General features: G+C 54.3%; 1 protein-coding gene across 1 annotated transcript; it reads left to right on the top strand.

The window, feature by feature from the left end:
• Positions 1-11,112: 11,112 nt before the first annotated feature.
• On the top strand, positions 11,113-11,847 carry LOC136525330 (uncharacterized). The gene has a single exon (XM_066518333.1). It carries the CDS (start codon positions 11,226-11,228, stop codon positions 11,589-11,591), a length of 366 nt encoding a protein of 121 aa, XP_066374430.1. The 5' UTR covers positions 11,113-11,225; the 3' UTR covers positions 11,592-11,847.
• The last annotated feature ends 2,105 nt before the right edge of the window (positions 11,848-13,952 follow it).

Below are 13,952 nucleotides of genomic sequence, written 5' to 3'. Positions count from 1 at the left end.
GGCTGAAGAAGCGACAGCCTCGGGCAAGGCCCTTGCTGGGTAGTTGGGGGCGGAGCAGAGTGCGCGCCAGCTGACGAAAGGCACCTTGGACGAGGCCCTTATGGCGGTTGAGGCCTCCCGGACCAAGGCTGTGGTCTGGAGGGGAAAGGCCGAGGGTGAGTACTGTCCCCCTCATTTTCTTCGTTTTTCTTGTGTTCGCCTCCTAACTCCCTGATGTGATGCAAAGCTGGGGAGAGAGGTCTCCAGGGCTGCCGAGGCTTCTCGGATCGAGGCCCAGCGCCTGAACGAAAAGGCCGAGGCCTCTCGGGTCGAGGCCCGTCGATGGGAGCAGAAGGCTAGGGGTGAGTTCCGCAGGCTTCCATCCTTTTTTTTGGCTTGCTTTTTCTTCGCACTCAATCTCACTCCATTTCCTTGGGCGCAGAGTTGGAGGCGGAGGTCACTTGGGAGGCCGAGGCTTCCAGCGTGGTGCAAACGGTGCTCGAGGCCGAGATCGGGGAGCACAAGGTGCTGAAATGTGCTGCCCTTTCCGCCCGCGAGGCCTTGGAAGTCAAAGGGGTTCAGTCAGGCAGCTCCCTTGGGAGCCGTTTGATTGCGCTGAGCAGCTAGATGCGTGAGCGGCTCCGAGGAGCGCTGCACACTGGTGTCAAGCGCGTGTTGGCCGTCATCTCCTCTCACTACGTTGGCGTCGACCTCCCGGCCATCAGTGATGGCTATGTCCTGCCTGATGAGGAGGAGGAGGCCGACACGGCGGTCACGAAGCTGATGGAGGCGACGGAAGGCCCTGGCATAGTGCTGGCAACGCTCTTCGAAGAGGAGGTGGTCCCTCCCCTACCGTCTGCCGATGCTGGAGGCCCTGAGCCTTGACCTGGGCCCAAGGGGCCATGTAAAAATAGAGTAGGAATTATCTTTGTATCATAACGCTTGTGGTCGTCGAGGCCTTTCTTTTTGAAGTATTTGTGTTTCTTAGTTGTTTTTCTCGTGTTTCCGAGCCTCTGCCCTATATTGCTTCTGATCAGATTTCTTTTGCAAAACACCTCCTTGGAGCTTAAGCCGTCCCTTGGGCGAGAGGTAGTGAGGGAGTGCCGTAGCCCGGAGGTGTAGGCCGTCTCGCGACTCTACCGGCCTCTTGCTTAGGAAACAAACTTTGGTCCGAGGGCTTTTTACAACCGATTCGTCAGAGCGCGCTAGAGACTTGGCGTAGGAATTTTTTCGGAAAACGACTGAAGAATGGTGCGTGGGACTTAGGGGGAGTCCCCCATCTATCCCCCAAGGGAGGCTTGGTTCTGCAGAGGCAGAGCCGAGTCTCCCTTACCGTGTTCTCATATTGTCGAGACCCACGATAGGCTCGGGGGGGTTTCTCGAAAAATTAGACCAACTAAAGAACGCTTCTTAATTGTATTCCGAGAAACAATATATACAATGCTTGGAAATTTAAGGATAAAAGCGGCGTAGCTGTTCTATGTTCCAAGCGTTGGTGAAGATTTCACCCTTCTCGTTGGCTAGCTTGTAGGTCCCGGGCTTCAGTACTTGGGCGATGATGTACGGTCCTTCCCATGGCGGGGTCAGCTTGTGGTGGCCCTTGTTGCTCTATGCTAGCCTCAAAACCAGGTCGCCTACCTTCAAGTCTCGGCCTCGGACGCGCTGGGCCTGATAGCGCCGTAGGGTCTGCTGGTATCTAGCCGAGTGTAGTAGCGCGACGTCTCGGGCTTCCTCCAGTTGGTCGAGGGCGTCCTCTCGGGTGGTGCGGTTACTTTGTTCGTTATAGGCTTGTAGCCTTGGGGAACCATATTCCAAGTCAGTGGGGAGGATGGCCTCGGCCCCATAGACCAGGAAGAAAGGCATGAACCCCGTGGCTCGGCTTGGAGTGTTCCTCAGGCTCCAGATGACCGATGGGAGTTCAGTGAGCCATTTCTTGCCGAACTTCTTCAACCGGTTGTAAATTCTTGGCTTGGGGCCTTGTAGGATCATGCCGTTGGCACGTTCTACTTGGCCGTTGGTCCTTGGGTGTCCTACGGCCGACTAGGCCACACGGATGTGGTGGTCGTCGTAAAACATCAAGAACTTTTTGCCGGTGAATTGTGTCCCGTTGTCGGTGATGATGGTGTTAGGAACCCCAAACCTGTGGATAATGTCAGTGAAGAACAACACTGCTTGCTCGGATTTGATTCAATTGATCGGACGAGCCTCGATCCACTTGGAAAATTTATCGATTGCTACCAAGAGGTGGGTGTAGCCCCTGGGCGCCTTCTGTAGAGGCCCGACCATGTCGAGCCCCCATACAGCAAATGGCCAAGTGATGGGGATGGTTTAGAGGGCTTGGGCCGAGAGGTGCGTCTGCCATGCGTAGTACTGGCATCATTCGCAGGAGCGTACTAATTTGGTGGCGTCGGCGACCGCCGCCGACCAGTAAAACCCTTGGCAGAAAGCATTTCCTACGAGCGTCCAAGGCGCCGCATGGTGCCCGCAGGCCCCTACGTGCAAGTCCCAAAGCAGGGCTCGACCTGCCTCGGCGGTGATACATCGTTGGAGGACACCGGAGGGACTTCACCTATACAATTCGTCATTGTAGAGGACGTAAGTCTTGGCTCGGCGCGCAAGCCGTCGGGCTTTGGTCCTGTCACTAGGAAGCTCCCCTTGATCAAGCCAATCGAGGAACGGCCAATCCACGTCCTGGTCGGTCTACGGAGGCTCGGTGTTGATTTCCATGACCTCGGGCTTGGTCGAGATGACCGCGTCCTGGTCGAGCCCCGCTGCGGATTCCACAGGTGGGCCCTCCTCTGTTACCAAGGTGTAATCAATGGAAGGTTTGTGAAGGTCCCTGGTAAAGACGTTTGGGGGGACAGGAGCCCGTGCTGAGGCCATCTTTGCCAGTTCATCGGCGGCCTCATTGTACTTCTGCGCGATGTGGTTTAGTTCGAGACCGTCGAACTTGTCTTCTAGGCGACGTACCAACTTGCAGTAAGCCTCCATTTTGGGGTCGAGGCAATTAGACTCCTTCATGACTTGATCGACGACGAGCTGCGAGTCACCCCGGACGTCGAGACGTCGTACCCCAAGTTCGATGGCGACTTGCAAGCCGTTGATGAGGGCCTCGTACTCGGCCACGTTGTTGGAGGCAGCGAAGTGGAGCCGCACCATGTAGCGCATGTGTACTCTGAGGGGCAAGATGAAGAGCAGGCCCGCGCCTGCCCCGGTCTTCATCAGGGATCCATCGAAGTACATGGTCCAACACTCCGTCTGAATTTGAGCAGGTGGCAGTTGGGTGTCGGTCCACTCAGCCACAAAATTGGCCAAGACCTGAGACTTGATGGCTTTCCGAGGCGCAAAGATCAGGGCTTCCCCCATGAGTTTGACGGCCCATTTGGCTATCCTACCCGAGGCCTCCCGGTTATGGATTATCTCTCCCAGGGGGAAAGATGATGTCACAGTTACCGGGTGGGACTCGAAGTAGTGGCGCAGTTTGCGTCGAGCCAAGACTACGGCGTAGATAAGCTTTTGTATGTGGGGGTAGCGTACTTGGTCTCAGAGAGCACTTTACTAACAAAGTAGACATGTCGTTGGATGGGTAGAGCATGCCCCTCTTCCTACCTCTCTACTACCATGGCCGCGCTGACCACTTGGATTGTTGTGGTGACGTATAGTAAGAGGGCCTCGTCCCTGGCTGGCGGTACTAGGACGGGAGGATTGGTGAGCAGCGCTTTAAGCTTGGCGAGGGCTTCTTCGGCCTCGGGGGTCCAAGAAAAGCGTTCGGATTTTCTCAAGAGGCGGTACAGAGGCAAGCCTTTTTCGCCGAGGCACGAGATGAAGCGGCTCAGGGCCGCAAGGCATCCCATGACCCTCTATACTCCTTTGAGGTCTCTGATTGGTCCCATGCTAGTTACGGCCGAGACCTTTTCTGGGTTGGCTTCGATGCCGTGTTCTGAGACTATGAATCCCAAGAGCATGCCTCGGGGGACCCCGAACACACACTTCTCGGGATTGAGCTTGATGCCCTTCTCTCTAAGGCATTTGAAGGCTATCTTCAAGTCATCGACGAGATCCTCGGCCTTTCTAGACTTGACCATGATGTCATCCACATAGGCTTCGATGGTTCGCCCGATGTGGTCGCCAAAGACCTGGGTCATGCACCGCTGGTAAGTGGCCCCTACATTTCTGAGGCCGAAAGGCATAGTCACATAGCAATACATGCCGAAGGGGGTGATGAAAGAAGTCGTGAGCTGGTCAGACTCTTTCATCTTGATCTGATGGTAACCAGATTATGCGTCAAGGAAAGACAAGGTCTCGCATCCCGTAGTGGAGTCAACGATTTGATCGATTCGAGGTAATGGGAAGGGGACTTTTAGACAGGCTTTGTTCAAACCGGTGTAGTCTACACACATCCTCCATTTCCCATTTTTCTTTTTGACCAACATAGGGTTAGCTAACCACTCTGGATGGGATACTTCCCTAATGAACCCGGCCGCCAAAAGTTTCTGCACCTCCTAGCCGATGGTCCTGCGCTTTTCCTCGTCGAATCGGCGTAGGTGCTGCTTCACCGGTCTGGAGCTGGCCTGAATGTCTAAGGCGTGCTCGGCGACCTCCCTTGGTATGCCCGGCATATCCGAGGGACTCCACGCGAACATGTCGGAGTTTGCGCGGAGAAAGTCGACGAGCACGACCTCCTATTTGATGTCAAGGGTGGCACTTATCCTCAGCGCCCGGTCGTCGGGGCAGGCGGGGTCGACTGGGACAAGTTTGATGGCCTCCGTGGGCTCGAACGTCCCGGCTCGACGCTTGGGCTCGGGCAGCTGGCTGCCGAGCCGGTCGAGGTTGATGATGAGGGTCTCGGCTTCCACGAGAGCCTCGGCGTATTCGATGCACTCGACGTCGCAGTCGTATGCATGCTCGTACGTGGACTCGATCGTGATGACGCCGTTGGGACCTGGCATCTTGAGCTTTAGGTAGGTGTAGTTGGGGACCACCATGAACTTGGCGTAGCACGGCCGCCCTAGGATGGCGTGGTAGGTTCCCCTGAATCCGACCACCTCGAAAGTAAGTACCTCCTTGCGGTAGTTGGACGGGGTGCCGAAGCAGACGGGAAGGTCGATGCGCCCGAGGGGTCGCGTGCGTTTCCCCGGCATGATGCCATGGAAGGGCGTGGCGTCGCCTCGGAGCCGCGAACGATCGATCTCTAGGAGCTCTAGGGTGCTGGCGTAGAGGATGTTGAGGTCGCTGCCTCCGTCCATCAATACCTTGGTGAGCCGGGTGTTGCCGACGATTGGGTTGACAACAAGCGGGTACTGCTCGGGATTCGGGACATGGTCAGGGTGGTCATCTCGATCAAAGGTGATCGTTTCCCGAGACCAGTCGAGGTATCGGGGAGTGGCCACCTTGACTGAGAAGACCTCTCGGCGCTCCCTCTTCTGCTGGCGCACTGTGAGGCACGCCGAGGGTCCGCCAAAGATCATGAAGGCGTTGTGAACCTCAGGGAACCCCTCGTCCTTGTCATCGTCCCGGTCGCCGGCCCCTTTTGGCTTGGGGTCGTCGTCGGGGGGCCCAAGCTTGGCATAGTAACGCTGGAGCATGGAGCAATCCTCGAGGGCGTGCTTTACCGGGCCCTGATGGTACGGGCAAGGTTTCCTAAGCATGTCGTCGAAGGGCCTAGGACCCTTGAGGCCTCGGGGATTCTTGCGTTCTGCGGCCGCGACCAGATCGGCGTCCAGGACCTCCTACTTCCCTAGGCGTCCCTTTTTCTTTCTCTTGTGGAGGTGGGAGGCAGAGGCCTCGGGGGCCTCGTCCCTCCGCTTCCCCTTGGCGTCGCTGTCGGGGAAGATGGCTCCAACAGCCTCTTCGCCCGAGGCAAAGTTGGTGGCAATGTCGAGGAGCGCGGCAGCTGAGCACGACACGTTCCGACCTAACTCTCGGACCAAGTCTCGGCAGGTGGTGCCGGAGAGGAAAGCCTGGACGATCTCCGAGTCGCCGACGCTGGGCAACTCGGTGCACTGTTTGGAGAAGCGCCGGATGAAGTCTCGAAGAGACTCGTCCTGTTTCTGGAGATAGTTCTTAAGATTCCAGGAGTTCCCAGGGCGCACGTATGTGCCCTAGAAGTTCCTGACGAAGATCCTAACCAAGTCGCGCCAGTCGTGGATTTGTGAGGGAGGAAGGTGCTCGAGCTAGGCTCGCGCCGAGTCTGACAAGAGCAAGGGGAGGTTGCGGATGATGAGCAGGTCATCGTCCGCGCCTCCTAGCTGATAGGCCAGGCGGTAATCGGCAAGCCAGTTTTCGAGATTGGTTTCGCTGCTATACTTCGTGAGATTGGTTGGTTGCTGAAACCGGGCTAGAAAATGAGCAGCGTGGATGGCCCTGCTGAAGACCTGAGGGCCTGGCGGTTCAGGAGAAGGACTGCGGTCCTCCTTGCTATCATAGCGGCCACCTCGGTGTGGGTGGTAGCCCTGGGTGGGCCCCTCATTATCGTGGCATCATCGCCTGCTGACTACCTCATGGTCTCCCTGCACCTCGCGTCGATTGCCGAGGCGGTCAAGCAGCAGGGGGACCCTATGGGCTATCGGTGCTCGAGCGGGCTCGGGACGAACCGAGGCTTCCCTATCCTGCTGAGGCGGTGCTGCGGGCAGGTTCGAGGCACCCCCGTGCCATCGCGAGGCGGCACTCTCGGCCTGCTGCACCGCGGCGGTCTCTAGGAGCTCCCAGACCTCGTCGCGGACCCACCGCCCCTCCGTGGTAGAAGGCTCGGGCATCGCGCGGACCAGCATTGCCGTAGCCGCGACGTTCTGGCTTGCGTGATTGAAGACTGGGGGTTGCTCGCTCCCTTCGTCGTCGTGGATGCGGTGATGCACATCGCGGGCCCTCCGTCAGGCTCCTCCGTCGTCGCCGCGACCTCGCTGTTCCTGTTCGAGAGAGTCTCGAAGCTGCTGTAGAAGGAGTCGGTCTTGTTCGACCTTGGCCTAGAGCTCTCGGAGCTGTTCCAGGTCCGGGCGTTGAGGTCGCGCAAGGGCGAGGTTCTCGTTCCATGCTGTCGGCAGGACAATGCGCGGAGGTGTGGCGACGCCTGTACCCAGGCGAAGCAGGGAACGGCTACCCGCCCCCTCGTCCTCCTCACCCGCCCTCGGCATCCTGAGCCTGACGTGGAAACACTCGCGAGTGGGGTCGTAGGTGCCCTCGCCGTCGGAGTCGGAGTAGCCGAAGCAGTAGTCGCTTGCGGCCAAGAAGCGGCGCATGGCTTCAGGGTCGTGGAGTCTGGAGAAATCCACTCCGGGCCATGCCTCGTCCTCCTCTGAGGAGTCGGCGTGGGTGTCGAGGTTGAGAGCGAAGCGCTGGCGGCGTCCTAAGGGATCCTCGTGAGCGGCAGTGTAAGCATAAGCATAAGAGGCGGCGGCATTTCTCAACCCAAAGGGGTATGGGGATGGTGCCGTCGCCGGGCTCTGCTCCGCTGGAGTTGGCTTTTCAGGGAGCGGTGGAGCAGAGCTCGATGACTGGGCGTCGCCGCGTGCCACCGGCATTTTTCCCACGTCCAGGCTTAGGCTAGACAGGTCCCCAACCAGGGACCTTGTGCCAGCAGCTGGTCGTAGGATGTCGGCGGGGAGCGGCGTGTCGCCCTGGATTCACGTAGTGTCGGGGTGATCCTGCTCGCGTCGTGCCTAGCGAGCGCGGCGAGAGCGGCCGCCCGGGCGCCGCCTGCGCCTGGGCTGCCGGTGCGTGACTTCGTTGTTGGTTGGCGGGGCCCGGGGCATGAGGAGTACCATGTCGTACTCATGCCCTAGAGACATGAACTCTAGGCTCCCAAACCAAACCACAGTGCTGAGATGCAATGGTCGTACGGGGTCTGCCATCCGAAACTTGTTGGGATGACGAAACTGACACGCAGAGGCCCCTACCTGGCGCGCCAACTGTCGATGTTTCGGACCGAGGGGTCCTCAACCAACTAGTAAATTTGTACTGCATGTTCCCAATCCTGGATGGTGATGCAAAGAGACACAAGGCTTATACTGGTTTAGGCGATCGGTGCCCTACATCCAGTCTGAGAGATTGATCTTGCATTCCTTGCACCGAGGTGCTTGTAGTAGGGGGTTACAAGCTGGGTGAGAGAGGGAGCTAATCCCAGGTCTCGGCACGGAGTGATGGGGGCTACTTGAGACGTTGCTCTCAGACAGCGGATGAGTATGTGTGTTACAGGGCGCTGTTTTTGCGTATGCCTGTCTTCCTCCCCCAGAATCGGCCCAAATCCTCTCCTTTTATAGTTGAAGGGAGGACCAGGGTAGTACGTGCGCTAACTATACGGCGTCGTGCGAACGGAGGTGGCGTGTCCGAGCCCTGTAGCCTGTTCCTGTGGCGGCGTGGTCGTCGGAGTGGTCCGTCCTTGAAGCGCTGGGGTGACGTGCCGGTCACATCCGATCCTGTGCGTCATGGGAGCTCCAGGGCTATCTCGAAGCGGGCGCGGCGGTCAGCGTGTGGATCGCTGTGGATTGACTGTGCGCGAGGCCGAGGCTCGGTCGGTGCCGAGGCCGAATCGTGGTGGGGGGTCTCGGTAGACGTGAATCCCGAGATAGCCGAGACCCTGGTGTAGAGTGCCAAGGCCCGGAGGGAGCGGTTGATCTGGTGTGCCGGTTCGGAGGCGGTGATGACCCAGGCCAGGCTGCCCATGTCGTGTTGTTTTCAAGGCGGGGATCGCGGAGCACAGTGTAGTGCGGGCGCCGATCGTGGGCACAACGTCAGATTACAGTTACCGGTAATCCCCGCCGTGCTATGTCTTAGCCGGTATAGTGCTGATGCGACCTTATGTCCCGTCGGCCACTCCGCGGTGTCGAGCCGTCGTCCGGCTAAAATTGCGGGAGTGGTTGACGTATTAATGGGACATGACATGTTGTCGGGAAGACCGGTCGAGGCGGAAGCGACGTGTTGTTAACAAGCCGGCCTCGAGCGATACGGAAAATAGCTTTCTTATTCGAGGCTGTTCGCACGGGGCCTCGGGTGAGACGGAGATTGGGCTCCTTGCCGAGACCTCTCGCGAGAGGCCTCGCGCGAGGCGGAGATTGCGTCAGGGCGCCGAGACCTCCCGTGCGAGGCCCGAGGCGAGGTGGAGAGCCTGGTGGGCTCGGACGGGGCTGGTGGCGAGCCCCTGGCTTACCCTCTAGCTTTGTTGTTGATGGGATTTGAGTGCCCCTCTTGGTGTATGCTCGGGGTACCCCGTTTTATGGTACCCGACATCTAGATTTATAGATGATCTACAAAATTATCTCCTTCAATAATCTGAAAAGGGTATTGGGACAACCATATTATCAATCTGCTGTGGAGTTGTAACTGGATCTACTGGAGATGCTCTTATCAATTACTTCCTCCGTGTAAGAAAGAATGCAAGTACGGGGTGCGTGCTGGCAAAAATATTTCACGTTTGACCAAATTTCTAGTGAATACCATTTACATTTATGACTCTAAATTAATATATTGTGAAAATATATTTCATAGTTAATCTAATGATATTTATTTGATATTGATAAATATTAATGCCTTTTAATCTATAATTAGTTAAATTTAAGATAAACAAACGTGATATTATGCTAGAATTGCATTACTCCTGAGCAGAGGGAGTATTTGGTTAGGCACACCACGTATCCCAATACCAAGAGGGGCCTGGATTGCTCATTCCAACATGAAACCATCGTGACATATTATAGATATATAGAATTCAACTTGCTACATATCTTGGGTGTCAACCAAGTTGGTAGTTTGGCCTCCACTATCCTCCGTCCCTGTGTGCACCCAAAGCCAACTGCACAAACTGCGTGTAATTGGTTGGGTATTGGTTCAACAAGTGTATCCCGAGCCCATCTGATTTCGATGGCCTTAGGTTAGATAGTGTTTTCAATCAGGTTTATTAGGCAACGGCCACCGACCAAACAGCCGATCGAAACTATTCTATCTGGACGATTCTCGGATGCTTGACATATTAATTTTTTTTTCAATTTTGAGGATGACTCTTGAGCTCTTGCTTTACTTTTGGCAGATACACATGATGCTTGAAAGTTTACCGTGTGACGACGGTGGTGGGATGCACATGAGTCATGTATAATTTCACATAAATAAAATTATTTGCTAAGGCTCTCCGTGTTTCAAGGTTTATTATTTAATGCTCAATTAGAGATTAATTCAAGGGAAGTCTTTTCATCCCTCTCTCTAACCGTCCAGATGAGCTTTGTATATATATATATATATATATATATGTACAACCATTTGCATCGATCGCTCTCCCACGTTCTCTATTTTCTAACAACTTTATCCTATACGCGACTTATCAAGAACACGGGACGTACATCCCGGGGAGGAAAAAGAAAAGAAACGACGTGCTCTGATGCTTGGCTTGTCCTCTCAGAAAGCGATCGACCCACAGGAAAGTAACGGACGATGGGCACATGGAAGCTTATCCAGCGGTCAGTCAAGCACACTGCTGCAAAGCATATCCCGAGATCTTGACCAGCGACAATGTAAATGGCGAAATTGACAACGTATACTCCCTACGTCGCAGAGAAGGAAAACGTTATGAGATAGGTACCGGTGAAATTTTTTCAACTTTAACTAGATTTATATAGAATATATGTAATATTTATATTCTTAAATAAGTTTATTATAAAAATATATTCAACGATTTATCTAACGATACTAATTATGTATTATAAATATTAATATTCTTTTATATATAATTAGTTAAAATAAAAAAAATAACTTCTCGAGAAACCGGAATGATTCTATTTCAGAACAGATTTATGAATTGCATTGTATGCACAGTGCTCAGTGCAATTGACAACCAGAGCTGAGCTTTCAATGTACGATATACGTCACCCTCCGCGATTTCCATGAAACTCGCCTGACGACGTCACGTGGTCGGGAGTCCTATCCAGAACATGTACTACGCCGCCTATAAACAAGTCTGTGAGCAGCTGGGGTGGGCGCAGCGGCTTTGCTACACGTACACGTACTAGCCAATCTCCTCCAATCGACACGTCAGTCTTAACGACATTTCATATTGTCCATCTTACACTACTTTTATATAAAAACTCCTGGATCGAACGGGCGAGACTAGCTTGTGTTATAGTCATTCCACTGCTCGAGTCAAACAGAGTTTCCACGTAAACAGAGTTTCCACGTACACTCAAGCACGTACTCCGCAAGCTCTCTGGTATACCTGGCTGCCGAATTCAGGCTTGAGCACACACTGCCACTGCCGGGGACTGCCCATGGCGGACAACAACCGGGGGCAGACCTTGATCGCCGGCGCGGGCCTCGGCGTGCTCACCGTCAACTCGGGCCTCGCCATCTACCGCGCCAGGGACGACGTGGCGTCCGCCCTCTTCGTCGCGGCCTCGTACCTGCTCCTGCTGCTCCTCTTCGCCTGCCTCCGCGCGTACGAGCGCGCGGCGCCAGGGTCCCCCGCCAGGGAGCGGGCCAGGCGCGCCGCGTGGCCCGTCACCGCGCTGCTCACCCTGGCCTTTGCGTGGAAGGTGGCCGCGGTCATGCCGTCGCATGTCGCGGCCGGCGTCGTCTGGGGTCTGGCCGTCGCCACCACCGCCAGTGGCTTCTTCGCGCTCTTCCTGCAGGCCTGAAGAGTGAAGACATGACATGGGTGGTTCGTCAGGGCCAGGCTGCCAGCGGGAGGAATTCTTCTTCTGTGCTGTAGATAGTGTTCATATGTGTGTGCAGTGTGCCTACCGAGTACCTCTGCGGCTCTGCCTGCTCGACCCGTGTAGTAAGGTATGGAGTACGTACCCCAGTGCTAGCTAGCTTATATGTGTATATAGCTGATGACTTTTGTAATACAAAGTGGCTTATGTGGCAGCCATGTGGCCGTAGCCACGCCTAGAGACAGCTCTAACGGTGTAAAAAGAGCTAACCCTGTTCGCTGGGTCGTAAACGATCGCGCCAAGTCGTATTGTCTGACAGAAACAGCGATTCGCGAACCAATGTATCCTAAGTGGGTACTCCGAAACACACGTCCCATTTGTACCCCAGGCACAAATAAGACCAATCCATTTCACTCATGTCAAGAGGTCTAGGTCCCCGTCCAAATTTGGACTCTAAGCCCCCACACTTGAGACCCGGTGTCAACATGGTGCTTAGACCTCCACCTTTTCCCGCCTCCAATCAATCGGTCCGAAAAGAGTCAGAACCCACGACACGAGCGTAACGAGCCTTTCCGCTGCCATAAGCAAGTATGTGCTCAGGATAATAAGTCTGTGACCTGACTACCATCCACAGCAACGGATGGTCCTTAATCGACACGAACAGGGAAAACAGTGTAACCAAGCTAAGCCCCGTTGACCGCAGGACACAACCTGTTACACCCACAAATATCCATACCATATCCCTGTCCGGTCTCTATTTTCTTTTTATTATTTTATTACGAGAGTAATAATAATAACCAGAGTAACAACAGGTTACTCATGTAACCAAACTAACCACATGTGGAGATGTCCTGGTTTATGAGCATCGTACGTGACAACGTGCTCAAAACTTTTTCAAATTTTTCCACGGCATACGCATACGATACGGCGACAACTCGACAAGTTTCATGATTTTCAGAATTCGTTCGCATTTTATACAATTAAAAAACCACTCCCACGCAAGTTGGCGGCGTTGCCCCGTGAGCACGTTGATCGAAATTTCGAGACAGTTCCTGGATTTAGCCTAAATTTACACTAAGAAACAAGGATAATATTTTTTGAACGAATGTAATCCATTATTCGATGCACCTGCAGTTCAAACTTACATTTTCTGAAAAAATTCAACAAAACAAAATAAACTATAGAAATATGCCAAAAGGCAATGAAAATGTTCCAAATTTAAACATGTTGTTTGTGGTAGTGTACTAAAGCTTCAAAAAAAACTGGTGGCAAAAAAACCAAAAAAAAATTTATTTTGCCGAGTGCCTAGGGTTGGCACTCGGCAAAGTAATAACTTTGCCGGCAAAGTAATAACTTTGCCGAGTGCCACCCAGTTGACACTTGGCAAAGAGCTGCTGAATTTTTTTTAAAACTTCGCCGAGTGCCAGATCACGACACTCGGCGAAGAAAATTGACTTTGCCGAGTGCCACCGATCTGACACTCGGCAAAGCCGCCCTTTCCCTTTACCCGCGCCTGGCCGACGCGCTCTCTCTCTCTCTCTTTCTCTCATTTCTCTCTCCCTCTCACCTCTCTCTCCCTCAGCCGCCGCGCCTCCCCGCCCCGGCCACCGCGCCACTGCAGAAGAGAGGAGGAGGAGGCAGGGGAGAAGAGAGGAGGAGGGGAGAAGAGGGGAGGAGAAGGAGAAGGAGAGGAGAAGGAAGGTGCCGGCCTAGGCCCGTCGACCCTCACGCCGCTGCGGTCGTCGTCGCCGGCCCTCGTTGTTGCCATTCTCGTCGCGAAGGTATGCCCTACACCTGTAGTAGTTAGTAGTAGTACTTAGTAGTGTTAGTAGTAGTTAGTAAGTAGTAGTAGTTAGTAGTTAGTAGTGTTAGTAGTATTGTTAGTAGTAAGTAGTGATAGTAGTAGTGTTAGTAGTAGTAGTGTTAGTGTTAGTAGTAGTTGTAGTGGTAGTAGTACTTGTTGTACTACTTCGATACTTTCATCTGCATGGAAAGAGAACTAAAGTACATGGCTCGTCTTGGTATATATATATATATGTTTGTTGGCCTTCGTGCCTATGTTTGGCATATATGTGGTTGTTGGCCATCACGCCTACATTTCTTGCAGGTTTTGGAAACCTCCCCGTGCAGGGGAGGTGCTGCCGAAATTTTCAATGGATTCTAACCTATTGCCTTTTTATGTAGGAGAAGGACCCGTGGGAGGGACTCGGTGACCCTGATCGTCTTCGTCGGCGCTGCTGGTCTGCCTGCACTGCATCGCCTCGCCACTGCACCGACACGCCACTGCCCCGCTAGCCTGACTCCACCGCCACCCTAGGTATAACCCCCTCCTCCTTTGCATGC

Source organism: Miscanthus floridulus, chromosome 19 (assembly GCF_019320115.1).
Source record: "Miscanthus floridulus cultivar M001 chromosome 19, ASM1932011v1, whole genome shotgun sequence".
NCBI classification, from domain to species: Eukaryota; Viridiplantae; Streptophyta; class Magnoliopsida; order Poales; family Poaceae; genus Miscanthus; species Miscanthus floridulus.
The sequence above is the reverse complement of the archived record's forward strand: the minus strand, read 5'-3'. Positions and strand labels throughout refer to the sequence as shown.

Coding starts and splice junctions, on each gene's coding strand:
- LOC136525330 (XM_066518333.1), top strand. CDS start 11,226: ATGGCGGACAACAACCGGGGGCAGACCTTGATCGCCGGCGCGGGCCTC.